A 22,154-nucleotide genomic window follows, 5' to 3' on the forward strand; every position below is an offset into this window, starting at 1 on the left:
GATCTCCTTCAGAATGGACTGGTTGGATCTCCTTGCAGTCCAAGGGACCCTCAAGAGTCTTCTCCAACACTACAGTTCAAAAGCATCAATTCTTCGGCGCTCAGCCTTCTTCACAGTCCAACTCTCACATCCATACATGACCAGAGGAAAAACCATAGCCTTGACTAGACGGACCTTAGTTGGCAAAGTAATGTCTCTGCTTTTGAATATACTATCTAGGTTGGTCATAACTTTTCTTCCAAGGAGTAACACACTTCTGCCAATGCAGGAGACTAAGAGAAGCAGATTCAATCCCTGGGTTGGGAAGATCTCCTGGAGTAAGAAACGGCAACCCACTCCAGTATTCTTGCCTGGGAAATCCCATGGACAGAGGAGCCTGGTGGGCTGCAGTCCATGGGGTCGCTAAGAGTCAGACAGGACTTAGTGACTCAACAACATTTACATTACAGCACACACAAAGACAATTATATATGTGTATGTGTCTGTGCATCTGTGTGTGTGTGTGTGTGTGTATGTGTGTGCATGTGTGTGCTTAGACCTGTCTGACTCTTTGCAACCCCATGGACTGCAGCCCACCAGGCTCCTCTGTCCATGGGATTTCCCAGGCAAGAATACTGGAGTGGGTTGCCATGCCCTCCTCCAGGACATCTGCCTAACCCAGAAATCAAACCCACGTCTCCTGCATTGGCAGGTGGATTCTTTACTGCTGAGCCATTGGGAAAGCCCATAAATGGGTTAGATTGGTCACTGCAGATGGTGACTGCAGCCATGAAATTAAAAGACTCCTGCTCCTTGGAAGAAAAGCTATGACTAAACTATACAGCATATTAAAAAGCAGAGACCTTACTTTACCAACAAAGGTCCATCTAGTCAAAGCTATGATTTTTCCAATAATCATGTATTGATGTGAGAGTCAGACTATAAAGAAAGCTGAGCGCTGAAGTATTGATGCCTTTGAACTGTGGTATTGCAGAAGACTCTTGAGAGTCCCTTGGACTGCAAGGAGATCCAACCAGCCAATCCTAAAGGAAATCAGTCGTGACTATTCATTGGAAGGACTGATGCTGAAGCTGAAACTCCAGTACTTTGGCCACCTGATGCGAAGAACTGACTCATTGGAAAAGACCCTGATGCTGGGAAAGATCGAAGGCGGGAGGAGAAGGGGATGATAGAGAAATGAGATGGTTGGATGGTATCACTGACGCAACGGACATGAGTTTGAGTAAGTTCCAGGAGTTGGTGATGGACAGGGAAGCTTGGCGTGCTGCAGTCCATGGGGTTGCAAAGAGTTGGACACGACTGAGCGACTGAACTGAACTGAATATTTATTACTGAGTCCCTGCTTTAAAAAAATAAGCTAATTTTTGGAGCTGGTTTAGGTTCACAGCAAAATTGAGTGGAAGGTACAGGTACAGAGATTTCTCCACCGGGCACAGCATGGACCACAGCGGTATGTTCATTACAACTGATGAGCGTACATGTCATTATCACACACAGTCCACGGTTACCTATGCGTTCACTTTTGGTGTTCCACATTCTATGGGTTTTGAGCAATGTGTAATTACATATATCCACCATTGTAGTATTACACAAAATAGTTTCACTGCCCTAAAAATCCTCTGTGCTTCGTCTGTTCGTTGCTCCTAACTCCAGGCAACCATCAATCCTTTTACTGTCCCCTTAGTTTTGCTCTCTCTAGAATGTCATTTAGTTGGAATCATGTAGTAGGAAGCCTCTTGAGACTGGCTTCTTTCATTTCATAATATGCATTTTAAGTTTCTTTCATGTCTTTTCATGGCTTGATAGCTCACTTCTTTTAATAACTTTTTCTTATTTATTCATTTATTTGGCTGTGCCCGTCTTAGCTGTGGCATGTGGGATCTAGTTTCCTGACCAGTGATCGATCCCGGGCCCCCTGCATGGGGAGTACAGAATCTTAACCACTGGACCACTAGGGAAGTCCCCTCATTTCTTCTGAGCACTGAATCATATTCCATTGTCTGGCGGTGCCACGGTTTATTTATCCATTCACCTACCGAAGAGACATCACAGTTCCTTCCAAGTTTTAACAATTATGAAAATTGTCAAAAATGCTCTAAACATTCATGTACAGGTTTTTGTGTGAACTGAAGTTTTCAGCTAAGCCTTCCTCATGGCTCAGCAGTAGAGAATTCACCTGCAATGCAGGAGACAGGGGAGACGTGGGTTCTATCCGTGAGCTGGGACGATCCCCTGGAGGAGGAAATGGCAACCCACTCCATTATTCTTGCCTGGAGAATCCCATGGACAGAGGAGCCTAGAAAGCTACAGTCCATGGGGTCACAAAGAGTTGGACACAACTGAGCAACTAAACAACAAAGTTTCCAGCTAATTTGGGTAAATATCAAGGACTGTGACTGCCGGATCGCATGGTAAAAGATGTTTAGCTTGGTAAGAACCTGCCAAACTGTCTTCCAAAGGGGTGTGTCAGTTTTCATTCCCATTGGCAAGGAATGAGAGTTCCTGTTGCTCCACATCCCCGCCACTGTCTGGTGTCATCAGTGTTCTGAATTTTGGCTACTTTACTAGAGGTGTAGTTGTATCTCGTTGTTTTAATTTGCCTTTCCCTGATGACATATGACATGGAGCAATTTTTCCTATGCTTGCTTGCCATCCGTATATCTTCTCTAGTGAGGTATCTGTCTGGGTCTTTTGCATATTTTTTTAATATTTATTTTTTATTTATCTGGCTGCACTGGGTTTGAGTTGCAGCATGTGGGATCCAGTTCCCTGACCAGGGATTGAATTCATGCCTCCTGCATTCAGAGCACAGAGTCTTAATCACTGGACCATCAGGGAAATGCCTTTTGTGTCTTCTGTAATTGAGTTGTTCATTTTCTTAATATTGAATTTCAAGAGTTCTTTGTATATTTTAGGGCTTTTCGGGTAAGCTCAGCTGGTAAAGAATCTGCCTGCAATGAGGGAAACCTCGGTTCGATCCCTGGCTTGGGAAGATCCCCTGGAGAAGGGGAACAGCTACCCACTCGAGCATTCTGGCCTGGAGAATTCCAAGGACTGTAGAGTCTGTGGGGTCGCAAACAGTCGGACATGACTGAACGACTCTCACTTCACTTTGTATATTTTGCATGAGAGTCTTCAGTAGATATGTCTTTTGCAAAGAACTTCCGCAGTCTGTGGCTTGTCTTTTCATTCCCTGGATAGTCTTCTGCAAAGCTTACATTTTTAACTTTAAGGGAGTCCAGCTTATCAGTGATTTCTTTCACAGATTGTACCGTTGGTGTTGTCTTGAAAAAGCCATCACCGTACACATGGTCTCTAGGTTTTCACCTGTATTATCTTCTAAGATTTCTGTAGTTTTGCATTTTACATTTAGGTCCATGATCCACTTTGAGTTAAACTTTGTGAAGGTGTGAGGTCTGGGTCTAGATTCTTTTCTTTTGCATGTGGATGTTCAGTTGTCCCAGCATCTATGTTTAAAAGACTAGCTTTTGCTCCTTTGTCAAAGATCAGTCAACTACATTTATGTGGGTCTATTTCTGGGCTATTGGTTTCCACGGATATTTGTCTTTTCTTTCACCAGTACCACACGGTCCTGGCTTCTGCATCTTAATGCCAGTCTGGAAGTCATCATGTCAGTTCTTCAACCTTGTTCTTCAATAATGAGTGAGCTATTCTGAATCTTTGTCTCTCCTTACAAATTACAGAATTGGTTTGTTCATATCCACAAAGTAACTTGCTTAGAATTATGACTGAGATTGCACTGAATCTATAGATCAAGTTGGGAATCCCAACTACGATAGGATTATCTGGGCTGCCCTCTGCAGCCTCCTCAGACTTGCCCAGCAGGGATGGGATGCCCTCAGGGATGTTCCAAGCCCAGTTCATTCTCTGAAGCGCTAGGACTAGGGCTCACCCAGAGCTCGTCTCCCCGGAACCACTGTTCTGTCTGTCTGAAGGTCCTCGTCTGGCCCGTGCTCCGGCTGTTCTCTGTGTGGAGTGTCCTCTCCTCCTTTCCCTAACCACAATCCCCATGAAATTCCACCTCAACTGCCACCACCTCAGGAAGTCTCCCTAATTATCCTCCTCCTTTGTGTCATTCGGCTCTTCCTTATCATTACACTGTCAACTCCTTGAAGGGTGAAAAAGTCCTCCTCTATCTGTCTATCCACTCATCTTTCTCTCTAATTATCCATTCATCCATCCACCCACCCACCCCTCCAGCTATCTGTCTACCTGTCGCCGATCTGTTCATCTATCTCTCCATTCATCTATCCATCCATCCAACAATCCATCTATCTGTCTTCAATTTATCCATTCATCTATCTACCTATCATCTGTCTATTCATTTACCCATCCATTCATCTATCTCTCTGTCCACTCAGCCATCCACCCATCTATCCATCCATCCACCAGTCTGTGTGTCTGTATATCTATCTATCCATTGAAAGCACCTGTAAGTCTGAGCACTGCTTTGCATTACCCTAGACAAATAAATTAACAATTGGCCAGTGCCAACTGGTAATGAGTACAGAATTTTCCACACTCCCTTGGGAGACCCTAAACTGGATAAGTTCTATCAGCTGCTCCAAGTATTGCGATTTTTTGGTCTCAGTCTCCCATCACCACTGGAGAATTTCCCCAAATCCCACCTGGAGGCACAACCCCTCTGCAGGTAGACCTGGGAATTAGCTGTTCTCAAAAATTCTTGCTTGCCCTGAAAGTTCTCTGTCTGAAGACATTAACGAAGAGATCATTCCATTTCTGTTTTTATGGGAAATACAGGCAGGAGTAGCGTGTGCAGTGGAGGGTGGGATGCAGTGCTAAGAGAATGAGGTGGGCTGGTGGAGAGAGCAGCCAGGCCAGCCCTAGCTTGGAGGGGGAGAAAGAGAAGCACACCTCAAGTAACCCTTGGGATACAACAGGGAGGAGGTGAGAGGGGACTTGAATCCTCCAGACCCCACACCATTGACCCCACAAACAAGCTGCCAAGAGAAGCAAAGCCGGAGAACCCAAGTGGAGCCAGCTCATTTAATCAGCATCCAGTTGGTCAAAAATAACTTCCCTTATTAGTTTAAGTGAGATCACCACAGGGCTGGAAATTCACTGTCAGTGAAACACAAATAGTGGAAGGAAGCAGAAACGTCTACATTCATGGTGAGTTTTAGTTCAAAAAAAGACACACAGGAGGAAGCTGCCTGCACGTGCCACAGGCTCTGTTTGCCTTCGGAGCTTGTGAGGCACAGGTCTGCCGTTTTTGGAGCGAGCACCCTTCATTCTCCCTGTCTTGCTGAGAAGAAGTGGCAGCCCAGGGCTAAGTGTCGTGAAGCATCTTTAGGAAAAAGGCAAGCTTTAGAGGTGATGCTGCACCCGGGCTCTGCTGAACCAGACCTCATGTGCACTCCCCAGGAGCCTCTTCTCGCTTCCCACCACCTTCCTTCGGCACACAGATTTTCCCTTGTTTTCGATTTTTTGTTTTTAACTGCAGTATAGTTGACTTACAATGCTGTGTTAGTTTCTGGTGTCCAGCCAAGTGATTCCATGATGTATACACATATATATGCAAACACACACACAGTAGTCTGTATGTGCTAATAACCCCTAATTTACCTCTCTCCCACCCCTCTTCCCCTTTGATAACCACGGGTTTGTTTTCTAGGTCTGAGAATCTGTTTCTGTTTTGTAAAGAAGTTCGTTTGTATCAAAGTTTAGATTCCACATATAAGTGATATCATATGGTATTCGTCTTTGTGTGACTTACCTCGCCTAATATGATAATCACTTGTTGACTGTCTACAAGGTTCCAACCAGGGAAAAGTGGGGGGCCGTATGGGAGTGGTTTACATGCTCTTTCTAAAGGGCCAAAGGCAGAGCGTCAGGGACAGAGCTCTCTAAGGAAAACTTGGGGAACCCATCCTGCTTTCCTGGAAGGCCCAAGAAACAGCATCCCTCTGACCCCAATCCCGCCTCAGCATGCATTCCTGAGCCCAGAATTTCCCACCTAAGCCTCTCCCTGTTGGTCTGGAGGTGATGGGGGTGGGCAGGCTAGGCTCTAGAAAATTGCCCTGCGGTGCAGGGCTCAAGCGCTGTGATTCAAAGATCCCCACACAGGGCTCACTCTGCTAAAGTGGCAGCAGTCCTCACATAAGCTGACAAACGTTATGAATTTGCTTCAGTTTTTTTTTTTTTTTTGGTTTTGCTTTCTTTTGTGCTTCCCTATTGTTTTTGTTGTTTTGGGAGGAGTATGTAGACCTTTTGAGGGGAAATTTTCATTTACATATAATCACAAAGTTACAGAGAAATTCTAAGAATAAGGAACTCCCATAAATGTTTTATCCACATTTACTAATGTGTTTTCATTTTGTGCCATTTGCTTTATCATTCTCTAGATAGATATAGATATGTATATAGATACCTATATATAGAGAAAATATATATCATAATACATACACACATACATATATGTGTAGGGTTTGTTGTTCAATTGCTGAGTCATGTCCAACTCTTTGTGACCCCATGGATTGCAACATGTCAGGCTCCTCTATCCTCCACTATCTCCTGGAGTTTGCTCAAAGTCATGCACACTGAGTTGGTGATGCTATCTAACTGTCTCATCCCCTGCTGCCTCCATCTCCTTCTGCCTTCAATCTTTCCAGGGCCAGGGTCTTTTCCACTGGGCTGCCTCTTTGCATCAGGTAGCCAAAGGATTGGAGCTTCAGCTAAAGCATCAGTTCTTCCAATGAATATTCAGGGTTGATTTCCTTTAGGGTTGACTGGTTTGATCTTCTTGCTGTCCAAGGGACTCTCAAGAGTCTTCTCCAGCACCACAATTCAGAAGCATCCATTCTTCGGTGTTGAGTCTTCTTCATGGCCCAGCTCTCATATCCAAACATGACTACTGGAAAAACCATAGCTTTGACTAGATGGACCTTGATCAGCAAAGTGATGTCTCTGCTTTTCAAGACGCTGTCTAGATTTCTCATAGCTTTCCTTCCAAGGAGTGAGCATCTTTTAATTTCCTGGCTGCATGGTTGTGTATATATACATGTACAAATATGTATATATGTGTATCTGTAATCCCTTTCTCCACCACTTGAGAATGATTTGTAGATGTGATGTCCCTTTGTCCCCAAAAACCTTAGTACACATTTCCAAGAACAAGGATATTCTCTTGCATAACTGCAGTATTGTTACCAAAGTTAGAGAACTTAAGCCCTGACACAACACTACTGTCTAATTCATAATCCATATTCAGACTTCATCAATTGTAGCTGTTTCCGGTGATCCAGGATCACAGACTGCATTTTGTTGTCAAGTCTTTTTGAAAGAAAAGTGAAAATTAAGTCGCTCAGTCGTGTCCAACTCTGCGACCCCATGGACTGTAGCCCACCAGGCTCCTCCGTCCATGGGATTCTCCAGGCAAGAATACTGGAGTGGGTTGCCATTTCCTTCTCCAGGGGATCTTCCTGACCCAGGGATCAAACCCAGGTCTCCCACATTAGAGGCAGACGCTTTAACCTCTGAGCCACCAGGGAAGCCCGTCAAGTCTTTTTAGTCTATTTTAATTCAAAACAGTTCCCTAGCCCTTCTTTATCTTTCTCGCCCTTGATGTTTTGGAAAGCCTGTAGGCCAGTCGTTCTGTATGATGGTTCTCAGTTTGAGTCTGATTACTGTCTCTTCATGATCAGATTCAAGGTATGCATTTTTGGCTACTGAAATCAAATTGTGCTCCTTAGAGTGCAAGATATCAGGAGACACATCCCATCGGTTTGACAAGAACCCGGTTTTAGAGTCACACTCATGGGTTTTAGCTTGGTGCCCTATAGGATGTGAACAGGTATCTCCAACCTCTGGCTTCTTCCTGCACTACAGCTGTGGACAGTGAGGCACACACTCACAAACACACAACCTGGGCCTGTGAGGTTGAAGGCCCAGGATTTCCTTTCGGATGGTGCAGAACACATGGTTGGATGATCAGTGGCCCCCATCACCCCAGTCAACAGCCAACCAATGTCCAGAAGCAAGGCCCCCACCCAGCAGCTGATGGTGGACTCATGAATAAGCCTGGCTGAGCCCAGCAGAGAAACACAGATTGCTGTCACCCCATCCCCCAAACAGTGAACTAAACAAAGGGTTGTTGCTTTAAGCCATACATTTATGGATGGTATGCTGCTGCTGCTGCTGCTAAGTTGCTTCAGTCGTGTCTGACTCTGTGCGACCCCATAGACCGCAGCCTACCAGGCTCTTTTGTCCCTGGGATTCTATAAGCAAGAATACTGGAGTGGGTTGCCATTTCCTTCTCCTATGGATGGTATGTTCCACAGCAAAGGATAGCAGATACCCGTTGTTCATCAGGGGAAAGAGCTCAGACTCAGAAGGCCTGCATCTCCATTGAGATCACGAAAGAAAGAAGGTCACGCTGGCTTTCTTTTAGCTCTGTCCTGTCTCCCTCAGAGATCTGAACCTCTGCCTCGGTCTGAGATTCAAAAGATCATTTTCATTTACTTATGCGGTTTAAAAACAAACCACGGGTATTGTTCTCCCCAGACCTTTCCAGGGCACGTCGTTCAGTCATTTGACTGCAGCCAACAGATGTAGAATCTTTTCTGGAGGGAGATGCCGTAGCAGCAGAGAAATCTACCACCAAGACACATCTAACAGGCACCAGCCGGGGCTGTAGGGTTCACTGTGGCTCTTTTTAAAAAAAATACATATATGTATTTCTTTATTTGGCTGCTCCAGGCCTTAGTTGCGGCACACAGGATCTTTAGTTTTGGCTTGTGAACTCTTAGTTGTTGCATGTGGGGTCTAGTTCCCTGACCAGGGATCCAACCAGAGCCCCCCGCATTGAGAGTGCTGAGTCTCAGCCCACTGGACCACTAGGGAAATCCCCGCTGTGGCTCTTTGCTTTGTCAACTCCTCTGACCCCCTTCCCTGAAGACTGGGATTTGGTGCCTCTTGGATGTAGCCTGAGGGTTTGTATTTCTAGTATGTTCATCTGGTATTGCTCACCATCAAAGAGCTTTGGGAAACTGCATTAGTGAAATATTTCTCCAACTTGGGTTATGTCTTATAACCACTGAGTGTGTGCGTGCACGCTAAATCACTTCAGTTGTGTCCGACTCTATGCGACCTGCCAAGCTCCTCTGTCCATGGGATTCTCTGGGCAAGAATACTGGAGTGAGTTGCCATGTCCTCCTCCAGGGGATCTTCCTGACCCAGGGATTGAACCTGCATCTCTTAACATCTCCTGCACTGCCAGGCAGGTTCTTTACCTCTAGAGCCAGCTGGGAACCCCTAGGGAAGCTTTAAAAAGCCCCAACGTCCACAGCATTTGTATCTGAATCTCTAGGGCTGACCCTCAGGCCTCAGTATTTCTTAAAACTTCCCAGGTGAGAACACTGTGCAGCCAGGCAGTAGCTGTGGTGATGTCTATGACTGATGAGTAAGCAGCTTGCTTTCTCCCGCTGTGCACGGACATTCCCTTTCAGTGGTGTGAATTTCTGACAGTGAAGGTGTCCTTTTCCCAGGGCTCATGATATGCGGCCCTGGAGACTCCCTTATGGTTTTCTCCTCATCATTCAGCTGATTTCCCATAAGAAAGTCCAATTTTCCTTTCTAGGAGCAGTTTCCTAAATCCTATAAATCTCTTTTCAGGGAAAAAGTTTTTTTTTTTCTTTTTTTCTTCATAGAAAAATTTCCACCATGAAGGCAGATTGAAGGGCAAGCAGTATCAGCAGCTGTAGCAGATGCTGTCAGGGGTCCATGGACGGGGGCTCTAGGTAGGCATCTGTGCATCTCTGTTGGAGGTTGGCTTGCCTATTGGAACGCTTTGTCTGAGCACACTGAAATCCAGAAGAGTCTGGGAATTTACAGCTCCCTGAAGCAGCCCTTACCCAGTGACTGACGGAAGCAGTGGTATAGATAGGCCTGCTCTCGCTCCTGATCAGGAATCCCATGATGACCTGTGGGCACTGTCTCCAGAGAGCCCCTGCAGGACTGCACCAGAGTTACTCCCCACCTCCCAAGCCCTGTGGACATTGATTAGTGTCCCCCCCTTCTGGCCCCCTTCCCTTCCCTGTCCCCACTGCCCCGCTGGCTTTTCTTCAGAAGCCTGATTCACAATGTTCAGTGAATCCTCATCGTAAAGCTGGCTTCTAATAGAACACAACCGAAAGGTCAACCCCCACAAGCACACCCTCCAAAACCTTTGCAGCGGCTCCGGCACTGACCTTCATCCTTAATACACAGCGCGTTGTAGGTACCCCCAGGAACCGGGCTGCTTTCAACCCTCACATCGACAGCTCGCACGGCTTGCTGCTCACCTCTCCCCTTGCTGCACACAGTTGTCCTGAAACAAAGACGACAGTGGGTTAGGAGAGCTAACCAAAACTGGGAAAGAACTCTCTTCTGCCATCAGCTCTGAATCCGCAAATATTTTTCTGATTCAGGAGTTTTGGCTGACAGTATCAATACTCTTCCCAGAGATCGGTCTAAAAGCAGGAAGTTGTAGGTGATGCTTGAGTTCAGGTCACATAAATTGATTCAAGTTTCAGGTAAAATACATTGCTGATCTCTTCCAGTATATGCTTGTTTTTTATTTCATAAAATTCTGCTCTTTATTAGCTCCCTTCTTTTGGGGGGATGGGTTTGTTTTGCTGTTCTTTTCAGATTTCTTAAGATAGATTGTTATTAGTTCCTGAACCTTCAGACTCTTTCCTTTTCAACAGAAGCATTTAATGTTTTTGTTAAAGCATTTAATGCATTTTCCTCCAGGTATAGTTCTAGTAGCATCCCATGAGTTTGGGTGTGCTATATATGTGCTATATATATATACACACACACACACATATATATATATAATTTTTGGCCATGCTGTGTGGCATGTAGGACCTTAGTTCCAGGAGGGATGGCACCCATGCCCCCTGGATTAGGAGCATCGAGTCTTAACAACTGGACTGCCAGAGAAGTCCCTGTTATATTTTAACATCATTCATTTCCACATATATATAAATTTCCATTATAATTTATTTTTGTCCCATGATTTGTTTAGGGGTATCACTTAAATCAACAAATAGAATTTTTTAAAATCCACCTGATGGTTCTTGTTTTCTTTTTCTTTTTTCATTTGTGCCGTATGATGTAGACACACAGCACATCTATGTACTTCCTAACATAAATGAAAACACACATTCATAGAAAAGCTTGTACATAAATGTTCACAACAGGTTTATTTGTTACAGAACAAAAATGGAAACAAGCCAAATGCCTATCAGGAAGTGTATGGATAAATAAATTGCAGCATACTTGATGCAGTCAAATATTATTTAGCAGTAAAAAAAATGAACCATTAATAACATAAACTATAGATGAATATCAAAATAATTTTTGAGTGAAAGGGGTCAGAAAAAGAGCATATGCTGTATGACTCCATTTATATGAAATACAAATTAGCCTCAGGTGTCAGAAACCTGATCAGTAGCTATCTGGCACAGAGGTGGATGAACGGGTGATGGAGGTAGAAAGGGAGGAAAGAGCTGCAGCTGAGTCTGTTTATGTTTTGTAAATAAGTTCATTCGTACCTTTTAAGAATGTTTATCTGTCTTCGGCTGCACTGGTTCTTTGCTGCTGCGTGCAGGCTTCCTCGAGCTGTGGAGAGTGGGGCTGCTCTCTGTTTGTAGTATATGGACGTCTAATTGCAGTGGCTCCCCTTGTGGCGCACAGGCTCTTGAGAGTGGAATCCGTGGTTGCGGCACGTGGGCTCAGTAGTGTGGCACGCAGGCTCAGTTGCCCTGCAGCATCTGGAATCTTCCTGGGCCAGGAATTGAAGCCATGTCTCCTGCGTTGGCAGGCAGATTCTTAACCACTGGAGCACCAGGGAAGTCTGTATCTTTTTAAAATTAGGCTCCACATACGAGTGACATCATATGGTATTTGTCTTCCTCTGTTGGACTTTGTCACTTAGTATGATCATCTCTAGGTCCACCCATATTGCTGCCAAAGGTGCTGTTTCTTTTTTATGCTGAGTAGTATTTCATTGCCTACATGTACCACTTCTTTACCCATTCCCCTGTTGACGGACATTTAGATTGCATTCATGGCCTGACTCCTGTGAACAGTGTTGCACTGAACACTAGAGTGTATCGTGATTTTCAAATTATGGTTTTCTGGGGATATATGCCCAGGAGTGGGGTTGCTAGATCATATGGCAGCTCTTGTTTTTACTTTTTTTGAGGAACCTCCACACTGTTCTCCAGAGTGGCTGTACTAACTTACATTCCCACCAACAGGTTAGGAGGTGATGGTCCTTGTTTTCTAATCAGAGCATCATATTTGCTTAATTTAATCACATATCTCTTTGAATTTAAATCTGCCATATTTCTATTAGTCCTGCCCATTCTTTCTTCCTCTTTTCTTTTCCAGATTTTGATTGTTTGAATTCCTTTTCAGCAATCTCTTCTTCTGTATTGGTTTGGAAGTTATATTTCCTTTTATAATTCTTTTTAAAAAATTTTATAGTTATATATTTTTATTGAGATAATTAACATAACATACAATTCACCTGTTTAAAATATATAATTCAGTAGTTTTCAGTGCAGAGAGTTGCATAACCATTCTTGCAATTTTAGAACATTTTTGTCATCCCCAAAGAAACCCTATTCTCATTAGGTCACTTTCCATTTCCCTTCAATTCATTCCCCCTACCACCTTAACCAAATACTAATTTGCTTTCTATCTCAAAAGACTTGTCTATTCTAGATATTTCATATAGATGGAATCATACAATATGTGATTTTTTTGTGAATGATTTTAGTGGTTACTCCAGAGGTTATAACATGCTTCTTTGATTTATTAAAATTTAATGTTTCTTTTACCCTCTTTCCCAACAACACAACTTAAAATACAATGTATTAACATACTTCAAACACTTCCTGACTTACATGCCATTTTTTAGTGTTTAGTATTACTGTTATTGCTTTATATAATTATAGACCTTCCTCAACTTACAATGGGGGTTATATCCCCCCAAACTTGTAATACGTTGAAAATATGGTAAGTAAAAAATGCATATAATACACATAGCCTACTGAACATCAGAGCTTAGCCTGCTGCTACTGCTGCTAAGTCGCTTCAGTCGTGTCCGACTCTGTGACCCCGTAGACGGCAGCCCACCAGGCTCCCCGTCCCTGGGATTCTCCAGGCAAGAACACTGGAGTGGGTTGCCATTTCCTTCTCCAATGCATGAAAGTGAAAAGTAAAAATGAAGTCGCTCAGTCATGTCTGACTCTTCGCGACCCCATGGACTGTAGCCTACCCCGCTCCTCCGTCCATGGGATTTTCCAGGCAAGAGTACTGGAGTGGGGTGCCATCGCCTTCTCTGAGAGCTTAGCCTAGGCTACCTTAAACATGCTCTAAACATTTACATTAGCCTACAGTTGGGTAAGATCATCTAACAGTCTATCTTACAATAAAGCATTGAATGTCTCATGTAATTTATCGAATGCTATGCTGAAAGTGATGCTTTCTAAGGTCCACTTGACTTCACATTCCAGGATGTCTGGCTCTAGGTGAGTAATCACACCATCATTATTATCTGGGTAGTGAAGATCTTTTTTTGTACAGTTCTTCTGTGTATTCTTGCCACCTCTTCTTAATATCTTCTGCTTCTGTTAGGTCCATACCATTTCTGTCCTTTATTGAGCCCATCTTTGCATGAAATGTTCCCTTGGTATCTCTAATTTTCTTGAAGAGATCTCTAGTCTTTCCCATTCTGTTCTTTTCCTCTATTTCTTTGCATTGATTGCTGAAGAAGGCTTTCTTATCTCTCCTTTCTATTCTTTGGAACTCTGCATTCAGATGCTTATATCTTTCCTTTTCTCCTTTGCTTTTCGCTTCTCTTCTTTTCACAGCTATTTGTAAGGCCTCCTCAGATAGCCATTTTGCTTTTTTGCATTTCTTTTCCATAGGGATGGTCTTGATCCCTGTCTCCTGTACCATGTCACGAACCTCCGTCCATAGTTCATCAGGCACTCTGTCTATCAGATCTAGGCCCTTAAATCTAATTCTCACTCCCACTGTATAATCATAAGGGATTTGATTTAGGTCATACCTGAATGATCTAGTGGTTTTCCCTACTCTCTTCAATTTAAGTCTGACTTTGGCAAAAGGAGTTCATGATCTGAGCCACAGTCAGCTCCCAGTCATGTTTTTGCTGACTGTATAGAGCTTCTCCATCTTTGGCTGCAAAGAATATAATCAATCTGATTTCGGTGTTGACCATCTGGTGATGTCCATGTGTAGAGTCTTCTCTTGTGTTGTTGGAAGAGGGTGTTTGCTATGACCAATGCGTTCTCTTGGTAAAACTCTATTAGCCTTTGCCCTGCTTCATTCCGTACTCCAAGGCTAAAGCTGCCTGTTACTCCAGGTGTTTCTTGACTTCCTACTTTTTCATTCCAGTTCCCTATAATGAAAAGGACATCTCTTTGGGGTGTTAGTTCTAAAAGGTCTTGTAGGTCTCAGATATGCAGATGACACCACCCTTATGGCAGAAAATGAAGATGAACTGATGTTGAAAGTGAAAAAGCTGAATGGTGGCCTCACCACAGAATGGCTGTAAGTGTATCAGTTTTTTAGTCTCATGATCGCACAGCTGACTGGGAGCTGCAGCTTACTGCCACTGCCCTGCATCACAAAAAAGTATTAGATAGTATCTCACTAGCCTAGAAAGAGATCAAAATTCACAACTTGCAGAACCATTTCTATTGAAAGAATAATGCTTTCCTACCATCATAAAGTTAAAAAGTTGTAAGGTGAACCACCATAAGTCAAGGACCATCTGTTCAGTTCAGTTCAGTCGCTCAGTCGTGTCCGACTCTTTGCGACCCCATGAACTGCAGCACGCCAGGCCTCCCTGTCCATCACCAACTCCCAGAGTTCACTCAGATTCACATCCATCGAGTCAGTGATGCCATCCAGCCATCTCATCCTCGGTCGTCCCCTTCCCCTCCTGCCCCCAATCCCTCCCAGCATCAGAGTCTTTTCCAATGAGTCAACTCTTCGCATGAGGTGGCCAAAGTACTGGAGTTTCAGCTTTAGCATCATTCCTTCCAAAGAAATCCCAGGGCTGATCTCCTTCAGAATGGACTGGTTGGATCTCCTTGCAGTCCAAGGGACTCTCAAGAGTCTTCTCCAACACCACAGTTCAAAAGCATCAGTTCTTCGGCGCTCAGCCTTCTTCACAGTCCAACTCTCACATCCATACATGACCACTGGAAAAACCATAGCCTTTACTAGACGGACCTTTCTTGGCAAAGTAATGTCTCTGCTTTTCAGTATGCTATCTAGGTTGGTCATAACTTTTCTTCCAAAGAGTAAGCGTCTTTTAATTTCATGGCTGCAGTCACCATCTGCAGTGATTTTGGAGCCCAAAAAAACAAAGTCTGACACTGTTTCCTCTGTTTCCCCATCTATTTCCCATGAAGTGATGGGACCATCTGTATATAATTTCAATTCACCCCTATATTTACTTTTACCACTCAATTCTCTCTTGCGTCTCCAGTTGGCCACCTCCAATTATTTTCCTCCTGCCAGAAGAACGTGCTTCAGGGTTTCATTTAGTGCAGATCATATGTAATCAATTCTCTCACCTTATATCTGTCTGAAAATTCTTTATTTTACCTTTATTCTCTGAAGATTTTTCACTGGGTATAGAATTCTAGTTTGGCAGTATTTTCTTTCAGCACTTTGAAGGCATCATTCAGTGGTCTTTGGGCTTTCACTGTTACTTTATTGCTGCTCCTCTGAAGGTACTCTTTCTTTTCCTTATTACTTTTAATAGTTTTTCTTCATATTTGATCCTTACCAGTTTTACTGTTTTGTTCCTGGTTGTGAAACTCTTATTTATCCTGATTGGGCTTTGCAGGGCTTCTTAAATTGGTGTGAGTATTTTTCCACCATTGTGGCTAAATCTCATATTAATTTTGCTTCATCTTATTTCTCTTCTCCTTTTGGATTTCCAATTACATGCATCTTCTTTGCTTTGTACTCTTTCTTCTATATTTTCATCCATTTTCTTCTGTTCTTTATTATGGACATTTTCCTCAAAAATATCTTCCAGTTCATTACTTTTCTCTTTGACTCTTAAAATCAGCTGTTAGATTTGGCCATTAAGTTCTTAATTTCAGCTATTGAATTTTTCATTTCTAGAGTTTTTATTTGGTTATTTTCATAGTTTTCAGTCTTCTGCCAAAATTCTCCTTTTTGTCCTTTGCATTTTGAGCATTTTAAAGAGTTATTTTAAAGTCTGCATCTACCAATGTTAACATCTAGAATTTCTATTGGCTATTTTTATTATTGTTGCCTTGTCTCCCCAGCTTAGTTCAGTCACTCAGTCGTGTCCAACTCTTTGTTACCCCATGGACTGCAGCATGCCAGGCTTCCCTGTCCATCACCACCTCCTGGAGTTTACTCAAACTCAAGTCTATTGACTTGGTGATGCCATCCAACCATCTCATCCTCTGTCGTCCCCTTCTCCTTTCACCTTCAATCGTTCCCAGCATCAAGATCTTCAAATGAGTCAGTTCTTCACATCAGGTGGCCAAAGTATTGGAGTTTCAGCTTCAGCATCAGTCCTTCAAATGAATATTCAGGACTGATCTCCTCCAGGATGGACTGGTTGGATCTCCTTGCAGTCCAAGGGACTCTCAAGAGTCTTCTCCAACACCACAGTTCAAAAGCATCAGTTCTTTGGCACTCAGCTTTCTTTATAGTCTAACTCTCACATCCATACATGACCCCTGGAAAAACCATAGCCTTGACTAGATGGACCTTAGTCGGCAAAGTAATGTCCCTGCTTTTGAATATGCTATCTAGGTTGGTCATAGTGTTTCTTCCAAGGAGTAAGGGTCTTTTAATTTCATGGCTGCAGTCACCATCTGCAGTGATTTTGGAGCCCCCCAAAAATGAAGTTTGTCACTGTTTCCACTGTTTGCTCATCTATTTGCCATAATGGGTCCAGATGCCATGGTCTTAGTTTTCTGAATGTTGAGTTTTAAGCCAACTCTTCACTCTCCTCTTTTACTTTCATCAAGAGGTTCGTTAGTTCTTCACTTTCTGCCATAAGAGTGGTGTCATCTGCATATTTGAGGTTATTGATATTTCTCCTGGCAATCTTGATTTCAGCTTGTGCTTCATTCAGTCCAGCGTTTCTCATGATGTACTCTGCATATAAGTAAAATAAGCAGGGTGACAATATACAGCCTTGATGTACTCCTTTTCCTATGAGGAACCAGTCTGTTGTTCCATGTCCAGTTCCAACTGTTGCTTTTTGACCTACACACAGATTTCTCAGGAGGTAGGTAAGGCAGTCTGGTATTCCCATCTCTTTCAGAATTTTCCACAGTTTGTTGTGATCCACACAGCAAAGGATTTGGCATAGTCAATAAAGCAGAAATAGATGTTTTTCTGGAACTCTCTTGCTTTTTCAATGATCCAGCGGATGTTGGCAATTTGATCTCTGGTTCCTCTGCCTTTTCTAAATCCAGCTTGAACATCTGGAAGTCCACGGTTCACGTACTGTTGAAGCCTGCCTTGGAGGATTTTGAGCTTTACTTTCTAGCGTGTGAGATGAGTGCAATTGTGCGGGAGCTTGAGCATTCTACGGCCTTGCCTTTCTTTGGGATTGGAATGGAAACTGACCTCATGTGACTGGTGCCTCCCCATGTGACTGGTTATTTTATACTATGTGACAAGTCTTTTATTTGCTAACATAGTTTTGTAGAAATAAATTGTCTAGGATAATATTATTTTCCTCTAGAGAAGTTTTTTAAAAATATGTATTTATTTATTTTATTTGGCTGCACCAACTCTTAATTGTAACATGTGAGATCTTTGATCTTCATTGTGGCATGCAGGATTTTTTATTTTATTAGTTGCGGCATCTGGGATCCAGTTCTTTGATCAGGGATCGAACCTGAGGGCCCCACATTAGGAGCTTGGAAGCCTAACCATTGGACCTCCAGGGAAGTCCTTGCACTGTGCGTTTAATAGTTTTTGGTGGGGAGGGGAGATGGACCCACAGTGAAATGTACTACTCATGGTCAGATACTTCATGGTTCCAGAAATATTAACACGGAAAACTATTTTAATATGTCATTTAGTAAATATTTCAAATAAGCATGTTTACTGTATAAAGAAATATCATCTAAGCAAGGTAGAGATCCACTATGTAATATGTTTTAACACGTTACAGCAAACCCAGAGAAGATAAACCTTTCCAGTGACTTCGTTTCTATTTGTAATGCCTAGGAGACGTAAGTCTGGCTCCAAGCTGGCTCTTTAGAATCTCTGAATACCTTGATTATCTGATTCAATGATAGTAACAGAGTTATTAAAAGTGTCCGTACTTAACTACACTAGGGAAACATGTACTATCACTGGTCATATTTTGTTGATTTAGGACGTTGGAAGTAAACTGGGAGGCATATAGTCACAGTTCCAGACTCACTGAACAGTTCTGGAGGTGGCTTTATTTTTCTCTTTATCCAGTTGCTGCTTCACCTTTGGGGGTGTGAATCAGCATGGCTGTGTGTGTTTTCTATGGCTAATTCCCAGCCAGACATCTTCAGGGTCAAGTAGTTCTTGGAGCCCATTTGCTCTCTCACATTCCTGTGGCATGAAGGGAAAAGTGGAACGGCTCCTGCCCTCTCTGTTTATGACTAATAAACAGAGCAGTTAGCAGCAGTAATGGGATGTTTTCTCCTAGTCAGCCACAGACTTATTTCTCCACCGGGATCCCAAGGGTCAGGAATTCAGATAGGGCACGATGGGAAAGGCTTGTCTCTGCTATACAATGTCTAAGGCTGAGCTGGGTTGGCTCACTCAATAGCAGGGGGTTGGAATCACCCAGAGGCAGTTAATGCTCGCTAGTGGTTGGGAAATCAGCTGGGGCTATTGGCGAGAGTACATACACAGGGCATTTCCATGTGGCCTGGGCTTCTGAGGACTTCTCAGTGGTAGCATCTCAAAAGTAAGTATCCCCAGAAATCAGAGAGTGGCTTTTTCCGACCTAGCCTCAGAGTATCACTCCTGCTGTGTTCTACTGGTCGAGGCAATTCTATGCTGTCCCTCATTCCAAGGTAGAGGACACTGGGACTTTCCGGGCAGTCCAGTGGTTACGACCCTGTGCTTCTCCTGCAGGAGGCAAGGGTTTGATCCCTGGGTGGGGAATGAAGATCCCGCAGGTCACATGGTGAGGCCAAAAAAATAAGGAGTGATATAAAAACAAACAAAATACAAAGGGAAGGGACACTAACCCCACGTCTCAATGGGAGTAACGTGAAAGAATTTGTAATTATATTTTAAAACCTCCATGCTGTGTTCCTCTTTTCTCATGGATGCAGATGAACATCCACAGAGAAAAAGACATAAAGAACATATGTCAAACAGTTAAGGGCCATTAACTCTGAGGTAGGGAAGAAGAGAGAAACTCACTTTGTGCTTTATATATGTGAATTATCTGAAATTTTATGAGCATGTATTATTTTTGTAACCTAAAAGGCAATTCAAAATAACAAAGCAAGGCCAATTACTGCAACAGGACTCCAGAGATATGTTTTTATATGAGAACTCAAGACAAAAAATAAACGGCAAGCCATAGCCCACTGCCCTCTGTCTATCCTGGTGCCTCAAGAGAACAATTATTGAGCCACCAAATCAGCCCTGATGGGGCAGTGGGATGAGTTGGAAGGAGAGTGCCCCCAGCTGGCCTGACTTACCCTAGGGTGCCGTCCGCCAGCCAGCCCGTGGTGCACACCGCTAAGGCGCAGTCCTGGACCACCCGCCGCAGCTCATCTGCAGACACCAGGTGAGCACCTCTGCTCCTGCAGGAAAGCCGCGCGGCCTCCAGTGCCAGGCCCTGAGAGCCGTTCTGAGACTCCAGCACGAAGAGCTTCCCTGTGTGAGGACAAGCACGGACACAGGCTGATTCCAGGATCCAAGGAAATTTAACCTCAGCAGACACCCCCCAGGCAAACACCTGTCAGGACTGTAGTCTCTCCCACTTGCTTAAAGACTGAAGCACAGCAACTACCACAATGCACTCATCCCTGGGACCAGGTGATGACAATTACAATTTTTTACTCTTAAAAAAAAAATTAACTAAGTGCGCTGGCATGTTTATCTGGGTAAGTCCTTCAAATCTTCCATTTAAAAAGATGCTTAGAGGCATTATTTATAATGCTTGGCAATTTCCTTGCCAAGACAAGGAAGCATCCTAACTGTATATCAGTAGATGAATGGATAGAGAGATATACACAATGGAATACTATTCATCCATAAAAAAGAACAAAATTTTGCCATTTGCAGCAACATGGGTGGACTCCGAATGCATTATGCTAAGGGAAACATGTCAGACAAAGACAATATCACTGTACAATATCACTTAAGTGTGGCATCTAAAAAATACAACAAACTGGTGAATATAACAACAAAGAAGCAGACTCGCAGATACAGAGAGCAAAGCAGTGGGGGAGGAAAGGGGGAGGGGAGATGCGGGGGTGGGGAGGCACAAACCACTGAGTGTCAGACAGGCTCAAGCATGTGCTGCACAACACAGGGAGTATAGCCAGTGTTTTGTAACATTTGTAAATGCAAGACCAGGGACTGCAGCACTCCAGGCTTCTTGTCCATCACTAACTCCCGGAGTTCACTCAAACTCATGTCCATCCAGTCAGTGATGCCACTCAACCATCTCATCCTTTGTCATCCCCTTCTCCTCCCACCTTCAATCTTTCCCAGCATCAGGGTCTTTTCCAATGAGTCAGTTCTTCACATCAGGTGGCCAAAGTATTGGAGTTTCAGCTTTAGCATCAGTCCTTCCAATGAACACCCAGGACTGATCTCGTTTAGGATGGACCGGTTGGATCTCCTTGCAGTTCAAGGGACTCTCAAGAGTCTTCTCCAACACCACAGTTCAAAAGCATCAATTCTTTGGCGCTCAGCTTTCTATATAGTCCAACTCTCACATCCATACGTGACTATGGGAAAAACCATAGCTTTGACTAGGAGGATCTTTGTCAGCATAGTAACATCCCTGCTTTTTAATATGCTGTCTAGGTTGGTCATAGTGTTGCTTCCAAGGAGCAAGCGTCTTTTAATTTCATCACTGCAGTCACCATCTTCGGTGATTTTGGAGCCCAAGAAAATAAATTCTCTCACTGTTTCCCCATCTATTTGCCATGAAGTGATGGAACCAAATGCCATGATCTTAATTTTTTGAATGTTGAGTTTTAAGCCAACTTTTTCACTTTCCTCTTTCTCTTTCATCAAGAAACTCTTTAGTTCATCTTCACTTTCTGCCATAATGGTAGTGTCTTCTGCATATCTGAGGTTATTGATATTTCTCCCTGCAATCTTGATTCCAGCTTATGCTTCATCCAGACTGGCATTTTGCATGATGTACTCTGCATAGAAGTGAAATAAGCAGGGTAACAATATAGAGCCTTGATGTTCTCCTTTTCCAATTTGGAACCAGTCTATTGTTCCATATCTGGTTCTAACTGTTGCTTCTTGACCTGCATACAGATTTCTCAGGAGGCAGGTCAGGTGGTCTGGTATTCATCTCTTGAAGAATTTTCCACAGTTTGTTGTGATCCACACAGTTAAAGGCTTTAGTGTAGTCAATAAAGCAGAAGTAGATGTTTTTCTGGAACTCTCTTGTTTTTTCTATGATCCAATGGATGTTGGCAATTTGATCTCTGTTTCCTCTGCATTTTCTAAATCCAGCTTGAAGACCTGGAAGTTCTTGGTTCAAGTACTGCTGAAGCCTCACTTGAAGGATTTGCTACCGTGTGATATGAGTGCAATATGTGCGAGAGTTTGAACATTCTTTGGCATCGCCATTCTTTGGGATTGGAATGAAAACTGACCTTTCCCAATCCTATGGCCACTGCAGAGTTATCTTTGCTGGTATATTGAGTGCAGCACTTTAACAGCATCATATTTTAGGATTTGAAATAGCTCAGCTGAAATTCCATCACCTTCAATAGCTATGTTTGTAGTAGTGCTTCCTAAGGTCCACTTGATTTCACATTCCAGGATGTCTGGACAAAAACGTTTCTGACAAAACATGGTCTAGTGGAGAAGGGAATGCAAACCAT

At 43.4% G+C, this 22,154-nt stretch overlaps 1 protein-coding gene across 1 annotated transcript in view; it reads right to left on the reverse strand.

Moving 5' to 3' along the window:
* SUSD5 (sushi domain containing 5) overlaps nt 1-22,154 on the reverse strand; it is a 48,172-nt gene that overhangs the window by 15,442 nt on the left and 10,576 nt on the right. The window contains exons 3-4 of the mRNA XM_068983092.1: nt 19,773-19,950; nt 10,230-10,348 (exon numbers count right to left, since the gene is read on the reverse strand). Of these exons, the coding sequence (XP_068839193.1) occupies nt 10,230-10,348; nt 19,773-19,950 (297 nt within the window). The remainder of the gene's footprint in view (nt 1-10,229; nt 10,349-19,772; nt 19,951-22,154) is intronic.

Source organism: Capricornis sumatraensis, chromosome 10 (assembly GCF_032405125.1).
Source record: "Capricornis sumatraensis isolate serow.1 chromosome 10, serow.2, whole genome shotgun sequence".
Lineage (NCBI taxonomy): Eukaryota > Metazoa > Chordata > Mammalia > Artiodactyla > Bovidae > Capricornis > Capricornis sumatraensis.